Raw genomic sequence first — 27,233 nt, forward strand, 5'->3', positions numbered from 1 at the left:
CAAACCTGAGTCCTTCAGCTTGTCAGGCAGGCACTTAGACCACTGAGCTATCTCCCCTGCCCACCAACATCACTTTTTAAACCCATCTTTCTTATTCATTTGAAGAGCTACTTTTGCAGACATGTGCTAGATTTCTCTGTGTTTTGCAGACTATTTCTGGATTTTATATTCTTTTCTTTTAGTCTATGTACTTATATCAGTACCATACTTTTACATAGAGAAGCTTTTTAACGTGTTTTATCATCTGATATAGTAACTTCCCTTACCATATGCCATGTTATTCTTTCAAATTATCCTTGGCCCTTGTTTATTCATTTTTCAATTTGATCTTTGCAGTGCACACACCAGACTTAAAAACACTGTCAGTACTTTATTGGGGTAATATTAAGTTGATAAATTAATGTACTAAGAAGAGATATCTTTGTCATATTGAGACTTAGTATCCAATAATGTGGTACGGCCTTCATTTTCATAAGTCTACCTTTGTATCTTTTAGCACTTATTTCAAGGTCTCTCGTGTGGGATTTGCACATTTGTTATGTGCATGCCGTCGTCTTTGCCATTGTAAATCCTCCTCTTCAGTTTTAAGAAACAAGCCTTAATGCTTACATGACAGATTTGATATTGAAACCCGGCATGTGTTTATTGGTGACCACTCAGGCCAAGTGACAATCCTCAAGCTGGAGCAGGAAAGCTGCACACTGGTCACAACGTTCAAAGGACACACAGGTAGGATCAAGCCAGTCATCAAGTGCCTGCGTCGTGGTGCCCTTTTGCCACTCTCTGTGTATTCTGATGTTCAGATGACATGTTCTAAAGTAACAAAGTAAAGCTTGTGCTTGTGCAGAGATACATTTGATGTACTTCACTGACTTGAGTGGTTCAGTAAGAAATGATGTCAACAATTTTTCTCTAAGCTGGGCATGGTGGCACATGCCTGTAATCCCAGTACTGACAAAGGCTGAGGCAAGAGGAGTGCAAGTTCTAATCTCATGTGGGCAATTTAGTGAGACCCTGTCTCAAAATTTAAAAGAAAAAGGGGGGCAGGAGGGCAGGGATGGTTGGGAGCCACTGAAGCTGAAATTGATCCTGTGTGGGAGGATGGGATGAGGCCTCGTTACCTTTGCAGTCCAGCTACCTCAGTCCTGAGATAGCATCCTGATTGGTTAACATCAGCTACTAGTCATTAGGCAACTTGTGTCATGTGTTACTAACTTAACAAAGGTATAAATAAATGTCCATATTGTTGTTAGGTGGTCATCTCGCCAACCAGGCATACGAGTCACCGTCTAACCCAGCTCTTGTCTTCTTGTCTATCTTTTTCTCATTCCTGCCACTGTTTCTCCCCAGGTAGAATGGCTCACCCTGAGCCCCACAGATCTTGATAAGGGATATAACCCAATCGTAGAGTGTCCCTGGACTCATTCCCCAGTACTGGAAAAACAAAAAACAAAGAATTCCATAATCCAGACAAAAGAGGAACCAATCTATTTTGAAAATATTGATGATTTAGTTTCTTTTAGATTACACTTGAGAAAGCCAGTGCAGGCATATATTAATGGGACATTGTTCGAGACTGTGGTAACTGTTCAAACTCCAAAAGGCCCTGGATCTGCCGTCACTGTTGGAGTGAAAAGATCTTGTGCGAGAATGATTCTCACATCTGAAACAGATGAAAATATACATGTCATGGGTGGCCATACTCCGTGAAGAAGGAAAAGTTCACATTTCTTTCCATTTAAGCCCTTTGCAGCTTTTAATCCAAAATCTGCTTTGTATTATGGATCTGTTTAGAATCATTGAAGCAAAGTGATATAAAATAATCATTCTTAGCTTTTGAAAGACTTGGGTACACGATGATGATGAGCCAGTACTTTGCATGTGGCATTGGCTAAGGAAAATGTTATCCGAGGATACTAACCATCACCTGTTTTCATGGTCCTTCATGGGCTTTTCTGTTTCCTGCAGACTACCAATCCACTATGTAGTGTAGAACAGGGATAATACTTGGATTGAATGTCATGTAAGAACAGAAGTAGGGGGAGCAGGATGTCTAATTGGATAGTACCAATGCAAAAAAAAAATCACCTTAATCATCGATGCCTTTAGGAAGAAGAATCCATAGAAACCGCATCGGTGAGTAAGAACCCAATCATTCTCATTTCATATTTGTTTTTAGGTAGCTATACCCAAGCCAAACCAGAGCCTCAAAAGGACCACAATTGTCTCACCTAAGAAATCTTTAAAATTCTGTTTCACGCCTGACATTAGTTTCATTTTTTAGTTCCCAGAATGCTTTGCTTCACCCTGCCTGCTCTTCTCCTTGCTGTATTCCAGTCTTCTGTCCTTCCATTTCCCAGAATTCCAGTTGTTTCCGCCCTAGTAGTATTCCCTTCCTTCACAGAGCACACTATGTGAGCATCTCTGTGATCAAGAGTCTTAGTAAAGCTTGGAGTCTGTGATGCAGGCTGACTATCCATCCACCTTCTCTCCATGTGTATCGGCTGCTGTGTCTCTCACATTGTGCTTCCGTTAGACTATAGCACTCATCATTTCTGATTGGGATTTCCCAGCTGTACTCAGAGTTGTCTGATAATCCTCCACCTGTACACTGCTTTTGCCAGTCTCCAGCTGCTGCCTCCAAAGCTATCAGCTTTATTTTTAAAAATGTTTTTTATTTCTTGCCCAGCATGGTGGGATACATCTGTAATTGTAGCTACTCGGGAAGCTGAGGCAAAAAACTTCAGCCAGCCTAGGTAACTTAACACAATCCTGGGCCAGGGAGATGGCTCAGTGGAATATGCGCTTCCCTGTCAAGCGCAAGGGCCTGAGTTCAATCCCCGGTTCCGAAGGAAAACAAAACAAAACAAAACAAAACACAATCCTGTCTCAAAATAAAAAATAAAAAGGACAAAGAAAGCTGGGCGTAGTGGCACCCACCTGTAACCCTAGCACTTAGGTGGCTGAGGCAGGTCGCCATGAGTTCCAGGCCAGCCTGAACTACAATAGTGAGACCCTGTCTAAAGGAGGGTGGGGTGTGGGGGAAGAATACAGGTCAGTGGCAGCATGCCCCTTTTTTAATCCCCAATATCATTTAAAAATATTCTTGCCCATTCTATATTCCTCATCCAGAATATCTTTTCCTCTGTCCCCACCACATCCCAGTGCAAGGGAACCCACCTTCTTCTGATCCCAGCTAATTCTCCTCAGAATAGATTCCGTTTGTCTCCTTTTTGGCTAGCTTATTTTTCTCAATTTATTCACATGCTTAAATTTCTTACCTTCTTGTGGAGAAAACAAACAAAAATTGTCTGAATCCCGCTCTCTTACCAGTGCTGCCTTTCTAAACAATATGTAAAATGTACAAAACATGAAATTTGCCATTTAAAAGCCCTGCTGTATGGCATTTATGTATTCACGTATTGTGAGTCAATGCGTGTTGTAGAGCTGCTGTCACTGTCTGGTCAGGGCACATCTTTCAGCTTGCAAAGCTGCAGCTCTGCCCTCGGACAGGACCCCACCCTGTCTGAGGCCCACAGCAGCCGCCCTTCTGCCTCTGAATCTGTCTGCTCTGGGTCCCTCCCGAGTGGAATCACATGGTGCTTAGCCCCTCTTAACTGGCTCATTCACTCTGCAGTCATTTCCGAAGAGTGAGATTTTCCCACCTTCTTCTGTCTTCACCTTTCACTTGCCTTCCAGGACCCTGCAGTCTTGGTTGTCTCTTGCTCCACTTGAACTGCTCTCCCCAAGGGGACCAGTGACCTGCTGGGACACATCTTAAACTTTGTCACACTCAGCCTCTCAGGAGCATTTGACGTTGTGACCGCTCTTTCTGTCACTGCCTTCCTTTTGCTGCTGTGAAGTGCCTCTCCCAGTTTGCATCCCGTGCCTCGTGTGCAGGTTCTCGGAACAGCTGAGTGCCCTCTGCGTCCTCTCCTTCTTGCACTCTGTGTCCTCACTGTTGATCTCAGCTACTACTCCTGTCACAAAAATAAGAGGCAGTCACCACTCGCACATTCCCACAACCTGGTGAGACACGCGCTAAGCTATCGCTGTGATATGTGGCCAAGGCAGGGGAAGCAAGCGCTGCGCTCTTCAGGGAACCTAGGACGTGAACTTACATGGAAGGAGACAGGAAGCAGGAAGGCATTCCCGTGGGAGATGCTCTTTGACCTGCAAAAAAGTGGGAAGTGGGGGCTGGGGAGATGGTTCAGGATAAGTGCTTCCCTGGCAAGCACAAGGGCCTGAGCTCAATCCCGGGTTACACCACAAAAAAAAAAAAAAAAAATGTGAGCTAAATAAACCTTTCCTTCCCTAATTCTGTATGTCAGGTATTTTGTCCCAGCAACGAAAAAAAAAAAAAAAAAAAAAAAAAGTGAGAAGAGCAGGCCAGGTGGAGGAAACTAGCCGGATTTTAGTCACATGGAAACATGCAAGACCATAGCAGTCCTGGGCGCTGCTCTCTGTCTCACAGCAGTGTCTGTCTCCTCTCCTCTCCTCTCCTATATCCTGTCCTATCCTATATCCTGTCCTTTCCTCTCCCCTCCTCTCCCCTCCCCTCCCCTCTCCTCTCCTCTCCTCTCTTCTATCCTCTCCTCTCCTTTCCTATCCTATCCTCTCCTATCCTCTATCCTCTCCTCTCCTCTCCTATCCTATCCTCTATCCTATCCTATCCTCTATCCTATCCTATCCTATCCTATCCTATCCTATCCTCTATCCTCTATCCTCTATCCTCTATCCTCTATCCTCTATCCTCTCCTCTCCTCTCCTCTCCTCTCCTCTCCTCTCCTCTCCTATATCTTCTCCTATCCTATATCCTCTCCTCTCCTCTCCTCTCCTCTCCTCTCCTATCCTATATCCTATCCTGTCCTATCCTATATCCTGTCCTGTATCCTATCCTATTCTATCCTATCCTATCCTATCCTATCCTATATCCTATCCTATCCTATCTCCTATCCTATCCTATCCTATCCTATCCTATATCCTATCCTATCCTCAGCTAGAACCCTAGGGAAGAGGAAGAAGGAGGGAAACAGTGGTAGAGGGGAAGCCAGAAAAGAAGCAAGAATCACTTCAGATCCTTGAGGCTTCACTCAGCCATTATTTTGATGTCTGTGAGAAACTATTAAAGAGTTGGATACAAAGAAGTTAGCTTGATCTGATTTTAGAAGATTGCTCTGTGGTAATGAGTGTGCTTCAAAAGCTAGTAGGAAACTATCCCTTGAAATGAGACGCTGGCAATGGGAAAGCAAGGATAAACGTGTAGAGGGTTGAAAAAAAAAAAAAAAAAAAAAATCACAATTCAAGCTGAGGTTGTAGCCCAGGGGCATAGTGGTGCCTAATGTGGACAAAGTCCCCAGTCCTATCTCAGCGCTGATATATACCACATGTATGTGGAGAGCTAGCTCAGCAGATGGGCTGTGTTCTCTGTCTGTCTTCCAGCAGTCTCTGTCTCACTCCAGCTGTTGGTCTTTCTCTGCCTCCCACCCTTCCTCCCAGACAGCCCCCAGATTTGATGTAGGCAGCAATGGCTCTGGGCCTGCCCCCGAACTCTTTAGTCCTCTGAATTCTATGTGGCTGCCTCCAGGTCAGAAGGGCTAAGTAGTGGGTTAGGGAGATAGTTCAGCAATCTTAAGTGCTTGCCTGGCATGCAAGGTCCTGGGTTTAGTCTCCAGTACTGCTTGCCACCCTGCCCCAGAACCAGGCCCGCCAAGCTGGCCACTGAAACCGGGCGTGGTGATGCACATCTGTAATCCCAGTGCTAAAGAGACTGAGACAGAAGGACCACTACGAATTCAAATTGCATAGCAAGACCCTGTACCAGGGTCAGCCAAATAGCTCAGCGGATTAAAGTGCCTGCAAACAGGCTCAGGGGCTGGTGGTTCAATCCCAGGCCTGCTGTGCTGGTCCTGCCCCCGCCCCCGGGGCACGTTGAGCTGGCAATGGAGACTGGATGTGGTGGTGTGCACCTGTAATCTCAGTTCTTGGGAGGCAGTAAACAGGCGGATCACCACGAGTCTGATCTAGTAATGAAACCCTGAACACCCTGTAGACCCTTCCCTAAAATACAAAAAAAAAAACCCACAAAAAACAAAAAACCCTGTACCAAATAAATAAATAACAGATTAAAAAAAGAAGGGCCAACTAGCTACTTCTAACCACAATTTGTCAGCCCAATGTGGGTCGGAAGGCTCGTGTTTTGCAGGCCTATTCTGACACTACCTTGCGATGGGTTCTGTCTTTCTCAAAGAGCTTAAAGCATTTTCATTTCATTTTTACCATGAACTCTTTGAGGGAGATAGGACGTGGCTCATGAAGGTCACGAATACAAAGGCAGATGGAACAGTAAAATTCTTGTATTTAACTTGTTACCATTCCTAGCGAGCATTATCCATCCACCTAGAATTTGGCTGTAGCTCAGGTTCCTCATTTAAAGATTTAGCAAGGTTGCTAAAAGAGTCCATCATGAATCCAGCGTATGGTTGAGTTTTTCTTGTGTCTTTTCTGGGCCCTCTGTCCCCAACCCAGCAGACACAGTGCTGGGAAGGGAGTTTGTGTAGAGACTAGACAAAGACCCTAAAGCAAACTCACGTGCATTAAAGAGTGGTCTTGGGGGTGCCGTCAATCCATATCTAAATGCAAACACAAGTAAGCCTTGGCGTGTGTGTAGAGCTGTCACACTTTACCGTTACTGTGCTGTAATACAGAGGGCCAGCCAGGCATAATGGCATAATGGCACCTGCCTCTAATCTTGGCACTCAGAAGGCTGAGGCAGGAGGATCGCAATGAGTTCAAGACCAACCTGAACTGCCTAGCATGCATGACCTTGTCTCAAAAAGACAAAAACAAAACAAAACAAAGACACAGGGCCATCCAAAAATGGGGGTTAGTGATGGCATCAGCCTAACAGTCACTCCTGGAGTCCAGAGCATTTCCTAATCTGTAGGGATTCCGGAAATTAGTTTTGTGTTCCTGTGCTCCCTCTGCTGGTTTTCTTTCTGGAGCTAGATGCCACATCATGGCTCCTTGTTGTTTTGGAGAAAATAGAATGTATTTGTACCGAGAGCCATGAACTGATTGGAATGCAGTGGAAAAAAGTCTTTTTGACCACTGAAAATTAACAGCATCAATAAAATCTTTTTTTTAATTTCAAATATTTTTAATTAACATGACCATATTGGAAACAGTAGGACTTGATTGTAAATCTGCCAAAGCATCGTAATTAATGAAAAATTAAATACGCCTTGTTCATTATCTATTAGGACAATTATCAGAAGGATCAATATTGACAAAAATAACTACACAAACCAATAAAGTTCAGTGCTCTTATGAAAGATCACATAATTAAATTAAGAACCTTAATACTTGATAATGAAGACTTGTGCAGATCCCACAACTATACAAAGCAGGTGAGCAGGTACAGCTAGCCATCAATTCAGTCAAGTAAACAAACATGATCCTGGTCCTTACTCAGCTTCCAGTCCAGCATGGAATAACATGGCATCAGTGACTACAGACGTCACTCAGATAGCAAGTGCTGTGAAGGCCTGATGCCACATGCAGGCCACTTAGAAGTAGGCAGCAAGAGGACCACTCCTCTGCACAAAGGAAGGCTTCCCAAGGAGGCATAGCATTCAAGGAGAAGGAGCGGTAGCCTAGAGGTGGAGCCCATTCAGCCTTATACAATCCTGTGATGTCACTTCAAACTAGAGCAGAACATAGTGACAGATGCTAGGAAGTGAGGGCTTTTATTCAGGAGACCACAGGCTGAGTGCTGAGTTGGGCTGTGCTGCAGTCGCATCAGCCAGGTTGTCCTGTCCTTGAGGCTGTGAAGCCAGACTCTGCACTGACCTGATTGCACTCTAGGAAAGGCCCAGACAGCCGCCTTCACCCCTGGCTTCGCAGCACTCCGCACTCTGCTCTTACAAGGTGTGTTGTGAAAGTCTCAAAAAATTTTATTTTACTAAGCATTTTGGTAACATGTATTAAATTGCTGAAAATGTTTATATACTTTGACATTTGAAACTCTCTTCTAACTAATCAAAATGTGGAGCTAGGCACCTTGGTATGTGTCTGTATTGCCAGCTACTCTGGAGGCTAAGGTAGAAGGCTCACCTGATTCCAGTTGTATACCAGCCTAGGCAGCACAGCAAGACCCCCATCCCTCACTAAAAAAAAATTTAGTGTCACTTTTTTATTCTTTTTAAAAAATTTTTTAAAATTAATTTTATGGAGAAAAAAATTGCAGTGTGACAGCTTCAAAACAGGTTGCTGGGAGAGTTACAATAATTAATACACTGCATATTGTTGTCTTTGTAATAGTCATTCATAGCACAAGATGCAGAGATGATAGCCTGCCCATACCCTATTAGTACAGATCTTTCTTCTTATTGAATTAGGAAAAAGTAGCTATATGTGTATCCTATTTTGTATATACAGATACACAATTGTCCTTCATTTATGTCACCATTTTTTGTTCAGTTTTGTTAGAGATGGGTGTTCCATTGCCACCCAAATATTGTAGGTGCATGAATTCAACAAAATATTCCAATATAGTCCAGTACTTGACAATAGTAGTAGGTTATCCACAGGACTGGCAACATCCGAATCTGATGACTTGAGCTTTCCACATCTCAGCATATTAACATGGTTTCACTTTTCATACCTTGTTTCTACATTTTTCTGCTGGTTGGTTAAGACCAAGATAAAGCAAGACCTATATAACAAAAAGTGTAACTTTTATATCTGACATGGTTAGTCAAGTCCCCTCAGGACTTATCCCAAAACCTTGTACCACACTTTGTAGATCCTTTGTCAGCGTCAGCCATGTTGACAAGTCACGGCCATTGCTTGACCAATTTGCTCTCTGAGAAAGCCTGAGAGAATGTTTTCTCTCCACGTGACTCTCTTTAGGCACACACTACGTCATCAATCACATTCCTCTGTAGCCCCATAATCTCCTCGATCAGAAAATTTGGGGTACTACTGAGTTAAATAATGTTACAGTATAGGTTCTCCTATGTCCTGAGTCCTCACTGACCCCGAAAGGCTAGGGCCAAAATGTTGGCTGACTTTGCCGTCCTTCTTTTTCTCTAATTTTTGGTCTGCAAACTTAGGTTGTTAACCTCCAGAAGAGAAGCTTATTATTGCCCTACAACATATGCAGATGGGTTTAATCTCACTATCTGTTTGAATATCAAACATCTCAGGCATAAGATGGAACATTTATAAAAAAAACAAAAAACAAAAAACATTTACTTGAGATACAGTCTGGCCATAATTGGTATGTCATGGCAAGCAGTACGTATTTAGAAGACCAGAATGACCGGCATTCCAAGCATGACCCCACTGTTATACATTGCTATCTTTGGTGCAGTCGCTCAGTTCACATGTACGCTTTTCTATTCTGATAAAATATACATAATTAAATTTTATCATTTTAGCAATTTTTATATGTATGATTCTGTGGCATTAAATATATTAACAAAGTTATACAGCTAGCACCACTGTCCATTTCCAGCACTTTCTCTTCATTCTAAATAAAGGTTTTGTAAACATTAAAAAAATGATAAATAGCCTTTAGTTTGGAAAATCATTTTATTTAAAAACTATCCTAGAGGTTATATTGTGGCAGTCACAGGCAGGGAGAAGAAGCAGGAAGTGAAACATTCAAGGAGAGTAGAAAAATGGATAAGTGAAGTAAAATGATCTGGAAGAATTTATGTTTATCATTGAAAATACCATGAACCCTGAAAACTTACAGGAAGGGTAGCTCTGGCCTGCTGTCTGTGGGTTGGGGCACGTGGCCCACGTGGATGCCCTGTGGGGGATGCATGCTGAGGCAGGAGGCCACTGTGCCTTTGGGTTTGAAGCCAGCCTTGGCTACGTAGTGAGCTCAGGGCCCGCCTGAGCTACTTAACGAGAACCTGTGTCCAAGACAAAGAGTCTCGTTGTCCCTGCCTGCGTGTCTGTGGTCTCTGTCTTATGTGAGTGTATCCACACAGCCTAGCACAGTGCCTGCCACACAGAAGGTGCTCAGTGCATACTTGTTGAACTGATTCGGAAAGGGTGCTGCGTTTCCCGTTTATAACTCAGCTCTCAGTGGGCCTGTTGGCGCAGTTAGGCAATACGGAAGTGAGGCTGCTGCATTCCAGACTCAGATAACCTTCACCCCCCCCACCCCACTCCGAATTCCACGTGCTACATTATGAAACAGTATTTTCGTGCTGGTTCTGACAGGATGGAGAGCCCCTCCACGTAAGTCTGATTCAGTTAAATCTTTCCAGCCATTCCTTCTGCCAGTGCCCACCATTATTTAAATCTGATGTGATGGAAAACCCGAGCTTTTTGCCTTTATCTGTCCTCCTAATCATAGTGTTTTCTAGTAAAGTAAGACCAGCTCAGAGATTGTCTTTGAGATGAATGTTCCCTGACTAAAAGTAGAAGAGAAGGCATCACGTGAACAGCCCCAGCCAGCCAGGAGACAGTTGTCACACTTTCTTTATCTGCTCAGAAGAAGAACAAGGATGTTGATTCCTATTTTCGCTCCTTCATTCAATTACTTGCTTTTCTTGTACACGCTTCTTGAGTACGTACTTTAAGCCAGGTAGGATTCGCAGCATTGGTAACACTGGTGCCTTCCATGTGCTTATACTAGAGCAGCAGACAACCAGCATGGAGAAAAGCCAAGTAAAAACAGTGCGAGTGATGAGGAGAATCATGAGGGTAGTGAAGGGAGGTGTCTCTCAGGAGGCAGCGTCATCAAGGCAGGGGTTTGCATGGAGTAGAAAACAAGGACTTCTGTGGATTTTATTCACCTGCTCCTCTACCATTCAGCGGAAAGTACTAGAGCCTGGGCCCTGGCACTGCACGTGGCCACTGCTGTGGGGTGGAGGATGGTGGAAGGCACCGAGGGCTGGGAGCCGTAGGAGGGGATCGGCTGTGCCAGCCCTGGGGAGGTGGCGTTCACTCTCACGTGGCCAGGAGTGTGTGCGCGCAGGATGCCATGCAGGTGCAGGGCGAAGTTAGGAAGCGTGAACCCAAACAGTGAGTTTTCTTTTTCCTTTTCATCTTAAAAATATCTTCTGAGACAATTATGAGAGGAATTTCTCTAAAAGATCTTAAACGATTCATTCAAGCAAATTGATAATCTTTAAGTTTTTAAAATGTGAGATTCCAACAAATAAGCTTTTTTCTTTTTTTGGTAATGGGGATTGAACTGGGGACCTTGTGTTGGGAATAAGCTATTTTATATTCTTCTTGGAATATGAATTTTTAATAAGTAATGTAAAAAAATGAGTATTTCTGAAATTCATATTTAGATGGCCTCCCACATCTAGCACTCAGCCATGCTCAGCTTATATGAAAAAACTTCTTACTGCTGTCAGTATACAAGGGGTTTGATTTACAAAGGCAGTACCAGAGAAGAAAATCTGTCCTAATATTTCATAGCCATAGCCTAGAATGATGCCAGCAGCCCGCATACAGCCAAACACTACACTTTATGGTGTGGTCCTATGTGATTAATTCTCACCAGTCTTACGAAGTGGATAAGTGTTTGATCTTGTTAGTAGTGAGGTTGTAGTGGTCACAGTACCTACTCGTGTTACCATCATCCCCTATCATGCTTTGGTATTTTTCAAGCAGGACAATACAGGACACATTTTATAAGGTTATTTTATAATGAATCACACAGAGAATCATATTGAAAGAGTGCAGGAAATCTGTCCACACTCTAAAAGACCAAAGATCCTGCTGAGGGCCTGGATCCTAACATCCTGCCTGAGTCCAGCTGAAGACCTAGAGCTCATAGCAATGCCTCCCACAAGGCCGGCTGGAGGCCTAGAGCCCACAGTGATGTCTCATGCAGGCCCACTTTGCATATCTGTGTTGGGAAGGCCCAAGGGTCAGTGGTGGAAGCTAGACATCCTATACCAGTGGGATGAAAGATCTGTGCTAGGAGGCTGAGGAACCTGAACTGGGGCCAGGAAGCAACACTCAAGGTAGGCACAAGAGCTCCCTACAGAAGTACTACAGCCATCCTCAGCAACAATGAGGTCCCAAGTTCCTCCAACAATGAGCAAAGCCAAGTTCCCATTAGGAAAGTAAACACAACAAGCTTCCCCAGGAAACAGAGCTGTGTACCATCTTCCCCTCTGAAGCCCGGAAGCACTTCCCTGGTAAGCGCAAGGACCTGAGTTTAATCCCTAGTTCCACCCCCTAAAATAAATAAATAAATAAATAAATAAATTCTAATATTGTGCCCTAATTTTATCTGAAGTTCAGGATAAAAAACCTAAAATAGGCATTTCTCAAAAGAAGGCAGAGAAATGGCCAAGAGGTATATGAAGGAAAAATACTCAACATCACTAATCTGGGAAATATATGAAGACTACAAGGAGTTCTTACCTCCCTCTAGTTAAAATGACTTTTATTTAAAAGGGGAGCAAATATAGGTGAGGATATGGAGAGGAACCCTTGCACCCTGTTGTGGGGACATGTTGGTATAGCCATTGTGGAAATATGGAGGATCTTCAAAAAAACTTAAAAATGGAATCATATGATCCAGCAATCCCACTCCTGGGTATATGTCCAAAAGAAATGAAGTCAGCATGTTGAAGTGATAACCACACTCCTATGTTTATTGTGGCACTATTTACAGTAACTAAGAAGTGGATACAATGTCAATGTCAGTCAGCTGAGGAGTGGATAAGGAAATATGGTGTGTATACAGTGGAATACAGTTCTATTAAAAGGGATGAAATTCATGGACAACATGGGTGACTTGGAGAACATTGTGTTAACTGAAATAAGTCAGATACAGAAGAAGTGCCACATGCTCTCACTCATATGAGATCTAGAAGTATTGATCTCTACAAGTTGTGGAGAGAAGAGTGAGTACCAAAGCTGGGAGGTAGGGGCTTGGGGTGGGAGGTGATCATAGATGGATACCAGGTTACAGCTAGAAAGGAAAACAAGTGCAGGTTTTCTATTGCACTGGAGGATGACTGTATTTTGTTTGTTTGTATGTGGGGTTTTTTGATAATGTGTTTTGCTGTGTGGCCAGGCTGGCCTAGGATTTGCCTCAGCCTCCTGAGTGCTGAAATTCATAAGCATGTCACATATCACCATGCCCAGCCTCTGTAGGGTGTTTATGGTTAACAGCATAGTATTGTATCTCTCCAATTAACTGGAAGAAAGGATTTTGAATGTTCCTACCAGAAATGGTAAGTGTTTGAGGAGATACATATATGCTGACTGCTCTGGTTTGATCATTGTGCAATGCATACTTGTAATGAGTCATCACACTGTACCCCATAAATACAGTGTCCACAGAAAGGTGTATGTATACTTCAAGAAAAGAAAAATTTCTATAGATATTTTAATTCAGTAAATTTATTGAGATATCATGAGATTAATGGAAGTTACCTTTGGCCTCTACAGTTACAAAAGGCACTCAGAGTGGTGGCCCTCAGCTTCCACATATTAATTAGTATGGTGAACTGCTGCTTGGTAACCTCCTTCATTAAGATTGCTGTGCTGCGTGCATTTGCAATTTCCTCTCCAAGGGCTGGCAGTGTAGTGGGTTTTCTGTGATTTATGACATCCTCTAGGGCCCCCCGCATGAGGATAATACCAGCTGTTGAGAAAACATCACACTACTTTTTTTCCCTGAAGTATGTATACTTTTTTTTTGTAAATTCTGTACATACTATGAGTATATATGCAAAAAAAATAGAAAATCAAATTGAGCCCCTTTAATTTCCATTTGTTTGTCTTCTGTTATTATTAGGGTGGAAGATAGAAGTTAAGAAAATATGATTAATATTTCCAAATAGAGCAATATTTTTCATTCTTCTCAGAATTATATATGTTTTTTGAAGGTCAGTTAATTGTCTCGTTTCATTTCCCAGTGGTCTTTATGGTAATTGATTTTATGGTGCGTTACATTTAGGGGGAAATGCATAAAGACTGGGATTTTTACTCTCAAGCCAGATTTTTTTCTTTTAGGAGTTACTTACTTGTCTAACCCAGAGGTTCAGTATGCCAGAAAGTACACCGGGTCCTCTGTCTTTTCCATTCTCATTCCCTTGTTGAGTGACATTGCTGCTTTGTGACTAATGCCCGGCTATGTCTGTCCTCTCAGGTGGGGTGACGGCTCTCTGTTGGGACCCAGTGCAGCGGGTGCTGTTCTCAGGCAGTTCCGACCACTCTGTCATCATGTGGGACATCGGTGGGAGAAAAGGAACGGCTATCGAACTCCAAGGACACAAGTAAGGGAGCTGGTGCTTTATCAGAGGTTGAGGAAAAGACTCCCAGGTGGAAGGGGCGTGGGGAGCAGGGCAGCCTTGCAGGGCTCTGCGCGGGGAGGAACGCGGCAGGAGCACAGAACGGCTGCCTCAGTTGTGTCTGTGGGAAAGTGTGTTTGTATTTTATGCCCTGCTCTGTTCCACAGAGGGCTTGAGTTGCTAACAAAAATAAAATCATGGCAGCAAGTAAAGGTAAAAGTTAGAGCCTGGGAGAACAGAAGAATAAAAATTTGAGAGAAAAAAAGAACCAAAATATGCGCCAGATAGGCCTACAACTTTCTGTAATTGAGTGTAGCTTTAAGACTTCTGGTAGCCCAGGGATAGGGGAGAGACAGTACCCTCAGGGGTCCATTTTGTACTTTCCAGACTCACAAAGAGTCACCTTGAGTCTTACCAGTTCTTCTGTGTGGGGTGGGCTTGAGGGGCTGAGAGGAAAGCAGAGAAAGCCTTGAGTTCCTTGGGGCAGGTCTCAGGCTTTGCTTTGCACCAAGTGTCCAGGAGGAATTTGTTAAAAAAAATAAATTCCAGGCTAAGATTGTGGTTGCTGGCTTGGGGCTCTGGGGTTGTGTGTTAGGCCTGGTGACCCCCAACCACACTCAGAGTGGCCTCACAGTGGCTGTCACTGTCCCCAGGGGGCAAGCTTGATCTTTTTGTGTAGATCAGTTTTACAAGTCCAGAGGTAATCTGGGTTATGTTTTACTTGTGCAAGTTCTAAAATGATAATGATGCTAGATAGCCATTAAGGAATATCAGTGATACTTCCACTAACGAAGTGGTTTGAAGCAGCATTAGCATTTCTGTAAATCTGCCTGGGAAAATTAGTATCCAAATAGTTTCCTAAGTAGGCAAAGGGGAATTTGGGGGTTATGGCTAAAAAGTGAGTTTTGGAGGACCTATGTGCAAAAACGTATGTTCATATTGGAGCTTTACTGTCTGAGAAGCAGGCGTTCAGCCCTTCTCGCTGTCCTCAGAGGACACAGCATTGTCTGGGCCCTGGCGTGGTGTGTGGTGCAGCCCAGCCCTGAGCTCAGTGGAGGAATTGTTCCCTCGGGTGTATCTCCATGACAGGGGGACACACGCATCCAGGCCGTTTACAAGTGTGTGTCATCTGTGTAGAGAAAAAGAAAAGACAAAACACTGTTCTATTTAATAACACTCAGTGATTATCTAATCTGCCAAATAATTCCTGCCAGCTCCGCCTCTCGGAGAAATAAAATGCAGGTTTTGAAAGAATACCAGTGGTGTGTGTTGGAACCACTCAGCGTAGCTCCTAATTAGTTTTAGTTTTAGTGGATAATAAAGTCTATAAGCCGCCTTGATAGATTTCGCCCACAGGATGATAAGCTACTGTGGAGTTTAACCTCAGCATTACTGTGTGCTGAAGGCCCTTGCCCCATCTGTGAGATGTGGTTCTGGGGATCTTAAACCTCCAGTTTATAATGAAAGGAGAAGCTGGGGTCGGGTGGAGCTCAGCGGTAAGGTGTCTGCCCCGCACATGTGGGGCCCTGCGTTCAAAATCCAGTACCACACAAAAAAATAGAAGTTTCCACTTTAGGATATATTTCTCAGTCCCAGAAAAATAAAACTTAAACAAATAGGCCTTCCACTTTCTAAGAAGTGCAGGTTTGACCTTTTCAAAAATGAAATAGGCCTACTCGGAGTCTATGCTGATCAATCGCTCTTAGGCTCCATGTGTGTAGGTGGGCATGCTGCCGGGGGCTGGGCACCACTGGGCACACTGCTCAGACAGCTTGGCAGTACATACAGGTACTCTGTGAGGGCTGCTTGTGCACGGTTCCCAGCCGGAGAGGGCTTGCCCTGGTGTCTCAGAGGTGAGAGGAGCAAATGTCCTCCCATCACCTGGGGACACCCTTTCAGAAGAGATCTGACTGCCAAGGTGGGCATGGGGCCGTGTGGGCGCTGAAGAAGCAGTATAAGGTTCACAGCGAAGGCCAAAAGGAGGGGCAACAGGCAGCTGGCAGGAGAGGAGCCCAGGACCTCGCATAGCAGCCATTCCTTCAGCCAGAAATGGGCCACTAAGGCTTCTTGTATTTAAATAGCACCTAATAGTGTGCCCAAAAAACCCTACAGGCTCTTCATTTTAATCTTACAACCACTCAGAGGGTTCAGATACCATTTTAGATAAGAATTTTAGATTTGCATTTTTAGATTCTAGCTAGTACCATAACGCAGTTTGGGAAAGAGCTGTCCATTGTGCATGTCTGGCACTCCAGGAAGTCCTGTGGGTGTAAAGTGAACACTGACCAGCCAGCCTGTGGTCTCCACTTCACCCACCTGCATTTTGTTTCCTTTCTACTTGTGGCCAAAGCTGCTGTCCCTTGCTGTCCTACAATTGCTAGTCATTGCCCCACAACCGCCCAGGTAACTAATGGCCAGAGTCCCAAACTGGGGACAGCAGTGGTGAGTTTGGAACGGAGAGAACCAGGCAGCTGGGGAGGGGCTTGCTGGCATGGAAACGTCCAACTGCGACGTGGGCTGTTGCTCCTTATCTGCTTGTCCTAGTTCTGCAACTTCTGCTTGTCCTTCCACAGCAGAAAATGTGACATTTTTGTAGTTACAGTCATGTGCTACAGAAAGAAGTTTCAGTCAGGACTGATTACTGCCCCATAAGATTATAAAGGAGCTCAAAATGCGTAGGGGCATCATATTTTTACTGTACCTTTTCTATGTACAGATATATTTAAACACATACTCACCTTTGTGTTACAAGTGCCTGCAGTATTCAGGACAGAAGCAAGTTGCCAGCAGCCTGGCCAGAGGTGCACTCTTAGCACGTGTGGCCTGTGCACTCTGCCTCTCGTGGCCCGTGCGCTCTGCCTCTCGTGGCCCGTGCGCCCTGCCTCTTGTGGCCCATGTGCCCTGCCTCTCGTGGCCTGTGCACTCTGACTCTCTCCGCAAGTCCAGCTCTTGCTTTCTTCTGTACTTCTCTTACCACATGTCACAACTTTGCCGTGAGCATCAAGTGCTTTAGTAAAGAAATGGACTGTTGGCATATAAGTGTGCATTGAGGAGATTTGTACTTGTGTCTTTTTACCAAGTTAATTGATCTACAGTAGTAAAAGGAGCAGAAATCTCACATTTGACTCTTGGGCTTGAAACAGGGAGGGTGGGCAAAGATCAAGTGCATGATCACTTTCTTATCTTGTAAATCTCTGGGATTTGGAGGTGGTTTCCACTAAAGTGCTAAGGAATTATTTGGATATGATAACATTTATTTTATTTTTTACTATTTAGCTAAATAAAAATATAATAGTAGGTTAAAATATTAGATATTAGAGCTTGCTTAGAAGGTAGAATCTTGTATGTTGTATAGTGTGCTATAGTCCCATAGTGCAGTGTAGTGTAGTGTAGTGTAGTGTAGTATGGTGTAGTGTATTCTCTCTGCATACCCCCTGGTGGTATGGTTGTGTACCTTAGTGTATGGCCTTTGAGCCACCTGTTCTAATAACAACCGTGTAGCCCAAGGAAAGGCACTTCACCTCTTTGAGCCTCAGTTTCTTCCCCACTAAAATAAGGATAGTATTAGAAAGGAAGACCACCACAAGGTTGTCAGAAAATATAATGTAAGCCTGTCATAGTGGCATCTCCCTGTAATGCCACCACTGGAGGCTGAGGGATATGGATTTCAAGTTTGAGCCCAGACTGAGCAATTTGTCAAATTGTGACATCCTATCTCAAAAAAATAAAAAAGGGTCAAGGAGGCAGCTCAATACAAAGGGCCTGTATTCCATTCCAAGCCCTACCACCCCGAGGAAAGGGACATACATGGTTCCCTGGTTCATGTACTCATTTCTCTCTGTGATTCTGGTCGAAAACCGAACTGGGTAAGAACTGAATTGGGTTTCCCTGTAGGGTCAACAGGGAACCTAAAAGCCTAATAAAGGGCCATAGTTCAAGATATTCTTAATAAGAATTGTAAGTCAAATAGCTCAGTAGATTAAAGCACCTACAAGCAGGTGCAGGAGCTGGGGGTTTGATCCCCGAGCCTACTGTGCCGGCCCTGCCCCCAGGGCACACTGAGATGGCAGTTGAGACTGGGCATGATGGCGCATGTCTGTAATCCCAGCTCTTGGGAGGCTTTAAACAGGAGGATCACTGTGAGTCTGATCTAGTAATGAGACCCTGAACACCCTGTAGACCCTTCTCTAAAATACAAAAAAAAAAAAAAGAAAGAAAATTATAAGTCAAAAGCCATATTTTTTAATATGACTACTGTTCTTCCCTATAACATATCTTGAGGAAATACCGCCATAGGTATCTAATCTCTCTATTCATATTAGCTCCAGCTATGAGCTAGGCTTTGTATCGGGCATTTAGGACACAAAATGGTTTTTTAAAATCCATTATCTTGGCTGACAAAGTTATGCTAAAGTAGGAAAGATGAGTGAAGTCGGGGCAGCTTATGCATTTTACTGGGAAGCGAGGCCCTCGAAGGGGTATGGAGAGAGCCACTCTTGATTTAAGTTTCGGGAGACAGAAAGCTTGTCATGGTTCTCAGGATTCGAAGGTTTCCGAAGGCAGAGCAGCATGTGCTGGAGCGCCGCAGGCTTGGGAGGGCGTGCCGAGGACAAGCGGCAACGCCCAGGCTGAGCCTCAGCCCTTGCCAGTGAGCTGCAGAATGCTTCCGGCACTCAGCATTGCCTCCGAGTCCTCGCACAGACTGGCAGTAACCCAGTGATCGTTGGGTAGGCCAATCCCACTTAGGGTCCCCTTGGTATGGGGTAACCCTAGGTATCATCTGGGAGGGGTGTGTGTAAGGGGTGAAGGCCTTTCCTGTTCTGTCAGCAGCAGATGCAGAGTGAGTGCCCACAGGTACGTGACCTGTTCAGTCACACCACTCCCCATCCTTAGAAGGATCCCACTCTAGATCTAATGCCATGCCATTAGCAGCTTGTAATTCTTAATAAATTTTTAATAAGGGTCCACATGTTTTCATTTTGCACTGTCTTCCTCAAATTTTATATCTGGGCCTGATCAGATATCTGTTGCTGCTAGGCCCAGTAAGAAGGAAAATGAGGCTGCCCCACTAAGGGTGGTATTTATAGATGGCTTGAAGAGGGGGATTTTGGTGCCCTTTAGGAGCATTTGCAGTGGAGTATGCAGTGCATGGAGCGCACTCATCCATGAAATAATAACCGGCTTTGAAATGTTCTCTAGGATAAATGCTACAGTGGTGTGAGATGAAACACAGTGTAAGATTTCTTTTCATTCTGTGAACCCAGGGACATTCCTTTGTCTCGTTTTTAACTGTGAGGTGGCTAAATTTTGAATCCTTACATCAAGAAGTCCCTGAGCAGCTTTATTACAAAGCTCGGAATCCAACACGCATCCCTGTGTTCCACTCCTGTGTTGGAGTATTAACATTGCTGCAGTCCCATACATTATGTATTTGTTGCTGAATGTTGCTGTCAGCTATGAATGGCAGAGCAATTCCTTCTGTAGCTTATTTTGGCGTGATAAGATCATTGATGTGTATCAGAATGCCTTAACAAATGAAATTTAGTTCAAATCGGAAAGATACAAGTCTGCTCAATGAGATAGATTTTCCTTCCTACCCTTGCATGTCAGAATGGTTGCATGCAATACTTTACAAAGTATAGAATAACAAGCAAGATAGTGAAAAAATAAGTGACTTTTTAAAAACATGAATACCTGTCCAAAGTTTTATATTCGTCATTAATTAACAGGAGCACCAGTACTTTATTGCGTTCTGTCCAAAGGTAAATAGAAAGAGAAAACACATGCATGGGCCGTGGATGATGCTCAGATGAATTCGTGTGGAGACAGTCAGCTGGCCTCTTTGGGTGAGGTGGGGCCTCACAGTGGTGTTTTCACAGGACAAGATTTACTTATAGCAATGTCAGTTTTCTATAATGTAGAATTATAAAACAGCTCAGCTAAAGGTTCTGAATGGTACAGACCCCTGCAGAATCAGACAGCCCAGAAGAGTATGCAGGAGTATCCATGAACCCTTAAAGAACTAGACGCTATTCAACCATAACACCCACAAAATTTCACTTCTGCCTGGGAGTTTGTTATGGTGAATCTTTGATTGGACTTTGCAGAAACTCTGTTTTTTGCTTTTCTAGGGCTAGGAAACCAGACCTGAGAAATTCTTTACTATACTTTACCTACAATGCTTAAAGTCTTGGATAAACATCTGAGAATTTCCAGCAGGGACTAAGCTCCCTGCAAGGTACCTTCCTTACCTCCTGAGTCTGATCTAGTTGTGAGACCCTGAACACCCTGTGGACCCTTCCCTAAAATACACGAAAGCCATACACTGGGAAAGTTTGGGGGGAAAGGCTTTGTAGGCCTCAGCTCAGAGAGTTCTAAGAGTAGGGAGTCATTTCTGATTCAGTTCTCAGGTATGATACTCCCAGGTGTGCATTCGGTTTACCCAGTTATGTCCTATGCCTAGAATTTCATTGAGCCTCTGCAGATAACTCTAGTGCTTTGAAATTAAGGGAACTCAGTTACTTTTAAATTCTGGTCAGTAAGAGAGAATTGGTTATCACTTAAAATATTTGCTTTAGGGCCAGTGAGATAGCTTAGCAGGCTAAGCGACTGCTTAGGCAAGCTCAGGGACCAGGCTTTGATCCCCGGCACCATAGGCTGTGCTGGCCCTGTCCCCAGGCACACTGAGCTGGCGAGACTGAACATGGTGGCAGATGCCTGGTAATCTCAGTGCTGGCGAGGATGAAAACAGGAGGATCACTACAAGTCTGAGCTGTGTAGTAAGACCCTGTACCAAATACATTTAAGAAATGTTTTAGATCATAAAAAGAGAGGGGCTGGAGAGATGGCTCAGTAGAATAAGTGCTTCCCTGGCAAACGCAAGGATCTGAGTTCAACTCCCGGTTCTGCCAAAAAAAAAAAAAAAAATTAAAAGGAGAACTTATGTACATAAGCTAGAGATGGCTTAAAAAGTGAGGAAAAAGACATCCTCATATATCCAGAAGATAGAAACATCATTGACAGTATTCCAACCCAGGATATAGCCCAGCAGCATAAGCACCTGCCTGGCAAGCACGGCACGGTCCTGAGTTCAATCCCTGGCTCAAAAAAACCCCATGAAAATAGTATTCCAAGGGCCGGCCAGATAGCTCAGCAGATTAAAGCACCTGCAAGCAGGCGCAGGGGCCAGGGTTTGATCCCCGGCCTACCTTGCCGGCCCCGCTCCCAGGGTGCACTGAGATGGCAATTGAGACTGGGCATGGTGGCACACGCCTGTAATCCCAGCTCTTGGAGACTGTAAACAGGGGATCACTATGAGTCTGATCTAGTAGTGAGATCCTGAACACCCTGTAGACCCTTCTCTAAAATATAAAACAAAACAAAACAAAAAAGCATTCCAAGTAACTATCCACAATAAAATGTTACTCTTCAGTTCTTTCAGTCATATGGATGAACTGTAATTAATTCTTCTTTTGTTGGTTCTTGGTTTAGCAGTCCATGTTCATAAAGCCATCTGCATCCAGACTGAAGAGAGCCCAGAAATCTTGACTCATCCCACTGGCACGGCTTAAAAATGATCTGAGCAGCATCAGCTCCGTGGCCTGATCCCAGCTGTCTATTCTTTGAAGTAGCGGTATCCCTAAATACCTGGTACATGCAGGCCTGTCCAGGAAACTCGTGAGATTCTTGTTGATTGAAGTCATAGACGCTGGCCTGTTCTCACAGCAGGGCCCTCAGGCGAGTAGCAGGATAATACAAAAGTTGGCTGTAGGTTATAGAAACTTAGTAGCTTACCAGTAATATCAGAACGGGAGACAGTAAACTCCTCAGTTGGGATACCCTCCATAGCTATTTCCTTTTGAGTTCTATGTTCCCAAAGGGTAAAAACATCTCATAGATAATTAGGATACTAGCCAGTTTCCAGAGTCTTCCCATAAAATATCTAAAATGTTTTTATTAATAACATTTTACTAATACTCTCTCAGCCTAGGCAAAGCTGGCAACTCCTTTCATGCTTTCATGTGACTCTTCTCCCTTCCTGCCCTTCTTTTCTTCTCTTTCTCTCTCCTTCTCTTTTCCTTTCTCCCTCCCTTCCCCTCCTCTCCCTTCCCCTCCACAGAGCCTTCTGCATAACAGGCAAATGCTATACCTCTGAGCATCACTTGCATCCCTAACTCCTAAAACAGTAACACATTAAATACAGTTTTAGATAGTATCTGTATTTTTATGATGTAAAGGTATAAATCCTTATGATTTTCCAGTATCTCTCAAAAACAGAGTTAGGTATAAAACTTTGTCTGTCTCTCTCTGTCTCTGTCTCTCTCTGTCTCTGTCTCTGTGTGTGTGTATGTGTGTGTGTCTGTCTGTCTGTCTGTCTCTCCCCCATCCCCCACCCCCCGCAGGGCCAGAAGAGTTGTCTGTTGTCTCAGAAGTCTTGGGTACTTATTTAGGACAACAGAACAGGTGCTCCAGAAATAGCACCTGGCTATGTACTTGATTGAAACACTTTCAAAAACCTCTTTTTTTTTTTTTTTTTTTTTTTTTTTTGTGGGACCTAGAATTGAACTCAGAACCCTTGCTACTGAGCCATCTCCCTGGCCTCTAAACACTTTTAAATAAACATTGAAAATATACACTTTTAAAGAATTGAGTCCTTTGAACAAGTAAGACCCTTTTTTTTTTTTTTTTTTTTTTTTTTTTTTTTTTTTGTGGAACCAGGGATTGAACTCAGGTCCTTGCACTTGCCAGGGAAGCACTTACTCCACTGAGCCATCTCCCTGGCCCCTGCAAGGCCCTTTTTGTCATCTCTCTCCTTAAATAATCCAAGGACACTGATCAAGTCAGCATAAAGCACTAAAAATAATTCGGTGAGACATAGAATCTCTGCCAGCTATGTAGAAGGTAAAGATATACCACCTATTATACTGCGTTGATCAGTAAACGAGAGAAGCAAGATGTCAACACTGAGAGAACTTTGCCAAAATTCTAATGCTTTTCATAGCCTTTTTAGCCTCAGATACTATAAATCAAAGCAAATAAAACTCATTCTGCAAGCTGTGTCCTTCATTTTTCCCTTTCATATTCTGCAGCAGATTAGCACTTTAGGACTGCCGTTAGCATCCATATGATCTCCAGAGTATACAGTGCAGTTTTCCATGGGCTGCATGATGAATGAGGTCACAATAAATGCAGAAAAATATGGGTTTCCATCTCTTATTAAACCAGACAGTAGAAAGGCTTATTAAACAATTGCTTTTTTTTTAACAAAAATTTTTTCTTTTGGAAACATAGATTTCACAAAATACACATGATGTTAAAATGAGATGGATTCATCTTTTCATTTGAATCAATATTTCTTAAACTTCTCTTTTAATTTGAGATACAGTAAATATTGATAGTTTTCATTCATTGAAACCAAAGCTTTGAGCTGGGGAGATAGCCTGGCAGTCTAAGCGCCTGCCTGGCAAGCACAAGGACCTGGGTTCGATCCCCAGTATCACATGTCGTGCTGGCCCTGGAACCCCAGGCATACTGTGCTGGCCACCAAAACCAGGCGTGGTGGCACACAGGGGAGGCTGAGACAAGAGGATCACTACAAATCTGAGCTGTGTAGCGAGACCGTGTACCAAATAAATTAATAAATAAATAAATAGGTTTTTGAAAAATAAACCGATGTGTTAAACCGAATCTTTTTGGTGTCTTCAAATAAACTTTAGAAGTATAAAAGGATCCTGAAAGCAAAAGATTTGAGAAGCATTAATTTGAAACAAAACTCTCAAAAGTATTTTCTTTCAGAAACAAAGATACAGGGGCCAGGGAAGATGGCTCTGTAGGATAAGCGCTTGACTGGCAAACGCAAGGATCTGAGTTCAATCCCCGGTTCTGCAAAAAAAAAAAAAAAGAAGAAAAGAAAGAAAGAAAGAAAGAAAGAACAAAGATACAGGGCCGAGGAGATGGCTCAGTAGAATAAGCGCTTCCCTGGCAAGCGCAAGGGCCTGAGTTCAATCCCCAGTTCCGCAAAAAAAAACCCAAAAAACAAAGATACGTACTTCCTTGTATTTCTTTTTCATTATTTCCCCTGGCACAGACTTGACTCCTTATTTTAACTGTAACTTACTGAACTGTACCAAAGTAGCTCACTTCACAAGGGCAGAGGGCAGAGGGAGGGCACAGACAGCTCAGAGCTGCCTTGTCATGCAGAGTTCATGCGTGAACAGGTAGTATTTCCACTGTGATGCTTTTACGTCATTGGTCTGGATATCTGAGCACTGCTCTCCTCCCCAGCAGGCACAACATTCTTACAGATTTGAACTCAGAATATACAAATACGAACAAAACCCACCAAGAAGCCAGATACCCTGCTCTCTGTAGATCTCTATGGCCCATTGCTAGTAATCATCAAACTGTCGTCCAGAAAACTGAACTCTCTGTCATTCTAACCCCTGGGGGAGGAAGAAGTGACTCATCAGCTCTGTACAAACTAGAAGGAACAATTTAAAACACTAGAAAAGAGGAAATAAAATTAGAGTAGTGAACATGAGTGAGGTTCCAAGCCAGCACTACTTTGGATTCATTTTGGGGCTCAAGGAAATGCTTGCTGGGGCCTCAGCACCTGTGATTCTCATGCCCAAGGTCACAGCCAGCCACCCTCTGTGTCACCTGAACCCAGAAGACATCTCCATAGATGACCTCAAAAATGATTAAAATGTATTTTTTTTCAAATGTAAAGTCATGACTGAAAAAAATTATGAATGTGTTGTAGATCTTAAAGAAATACTTCAAAATAAAATAAAAGTAAATAGAAAGAAAGAAAATCTAAAAAAAAAAGAAAGAGCGAGCCAGTAAAACATAGCAACCAATTGAACAATCGGCACTTTCTTTAGGCATTGGCTAATGTTGAAGCAGCACCCAGGCGTCCTTTAATTCTGACCATTGATAGGTTCCCAAGGTCTACGCTTGAGGCGCAGAGCACCCTGTCAACGACCCTTGGTTTCTTTCACAGTGACAAGGTCCAGGCCCTTTCCTATGCACAGCACACGCGGCAACTCATCTCCTGCAGTGGCGACGGTGGCATTGTCATCTGGAACATGGACGTAGAGCGGCAGGAGGTAGGTGTCCGTAGGCCAAGCCAGGTGTGCACTTCGGGCTTCAAATGCCCTCCTGCTTAGCTCTTTAGTTCTTGGATAACCACCCATGAAATAAGACACATGGTTTCAGAATGTTAAAAATTACAGTATAGAGTGAGTTCCCTTTTCCCCCATTACACATTGGCATGTGGCATTAGTGTGATAGAGATTTCATGAGAATTCTGACTGATGCTTACACCATAGGCCTTCTATAGCCTGATCTTTGAAGCCATTCAAAGCAAAAGTACAGGCAAGCAAGAGGCACCATCTGTTTTCCAGAGATTAGCCCCATGAAAGGGACACTCCCAGACTTCATGTTTTAGAGGGTAGCAGTGGCTAAGCAGTAAGGAACCTTAATTTGGTATTTATAGAAATAGTAGGTATTGGGACCCGGGGCGTAGCTCAGTGGCACAGCACTTGCCTGGCAAGTGTGAGGTCATGAGTTCAATTCCCAGTACCACACACAGAAAAAGGAAATAGTAGTTATTAATGGAAATACTGGAAATGTTTTTTGTACTACTTCCTGGCTCATGTTCTAAATACCCATCTTTTCTGAACACATACTTAAATTTTATCGCAATGCTCTCCTTTAATGAACTTTACTTTTAATCTTTGAGCATCTTAACAATTAGTATGTTTACTGAGAAGCCCCTTTGACAAGTATGTTGAAGAGAACCATTTTCACATTACTCTAGAATTATTCTTGGTAGCCTTTCTCTTTGAGAGTGTGCATTCTTTTAATTTCTTTCTTTCAGGATGAAAGAGTTAGATAGAAAAGAACACTTTTCCCAGACAAAAGTTATTTCCCAAATTCTTTCCATGCCCTTACCCCAGTCTCGTTTTAAGAGAATAGTTGCTATTACCCACAAAGTAATGCCTTTCAAATCCCAGTAATTAAATGCTTAAGAAGATTAAAACTTTATTTGCTCAAACCATAAATCCACGGGAGCTCTATTAGTAACTAATTAAAATGATCATTACTGTTAGGAAGTGGGACTTGTAGAACATTGCATTTCAGCAGTATGCTTGGCACCATCCACCAGAGCCAACGGGCGCTGCCGTGAGTGCTGGTCATACCAGCCACGCTCCTGCTTTGGGCTCAGCCTGGTGCCCGCTGCAGGGACAGTCCCACCTAGGCTGCCTTGGCCTCTTCCCAGGCCAGCCTGAGGGACCACAACCAGGGTCCTTTCCCTTCCAACACATGTCCTCTCCCTCTATGCACAGTGGCTCCAATGAGGATGACAAGTGATTTCCAGAGCTGAAGGCAGGTGGTGATGCACGATTCTTTTGAGTCTTCTGACTTAAATTATGCCCCCTAAAATGCAGATACAGGGGCTCTTGTATGTGGTGGTTTTCGAGTCCTGGCGAGTATGTCAATGCTGTCAATATTCAGTGGAAGTGCAGCCGTGTGTCTTTTTGCAAGTTCCACACTTCTAAACCTAAGTGTCCTGTGGTGTTTCTGTGCCTCGCTGTGTGGGGGACCTTCTTCCTGGTTACGGCAGGGGCTATGCGCTGCTCACCCTGGAAGACCTGAGGCTTGACTGAAGCACTGGCCAACCTGATGCACCGAGAGGCTTCCAGAAATCTTGAGACTTCACATGTCTCCTCATAGACCTGTTGTGAGCTCAATCCTGGTAGATTCTTGGTTTTGCTAAGTAACCGAGGCTGTGTCCATTTGTACTTGTAGTGGAAGATATGGGAGTTTCCAGTCCTGACACCTCACAGCCTCCCTAACAGTTACTGCTATGCCATTTCAGGTTTTGACCTTCTGGAGACAGGCTAAAAGAGTATCTCATTTTAATTTGCATTCACTGCTCAA

The 27,233-nt window shown here is 43.6% G+C and overlaps 1 protein-coding gene across 2 annotated transcripts in view; it reads left to right on the top strand.

Annotated features, from left to right (window-relative positions):
* Positions 1-27,233, top strand: part of Wdfy2 (WD repeat and FYVE domain containing 2) — a 166,943-nt gene that overhangs the window by 130,360 nt on the left and 9,350 nt on the right. For both annotated transcript variants that reach the window (XM_004633106.3, XM_023717212.1), the window contains 3 exons: positions 617-729; positions 14,147-14,273; positions 25,291-25,396. In XM_004633106.3, coding sequence (XP_004633163.1) covers positions 617-729; positions 14,147-14,273; positions 25,291-25,396 — 346 coding nt within the window. The remainder of the gene's footprint in view (positions 1-616; positions 730-14,146; positions 14,274-25,290; positions 25,397-27,233) is intronic.

This window comes from Octodon degus, unplaced genomic scaffold, assembly GCF_000260255.1.
Source record: "Octodon degus isolate 3935 unplaced genomic scaffold, OctDeg1.0 scaffold00051, whole genome shotgun sequence".
Lineage (NCBI taxonomy): Eukaryota > Metazoa > Chordata > Mammalia > Rodentia > Octodontidae > Octodon > Octodon degus.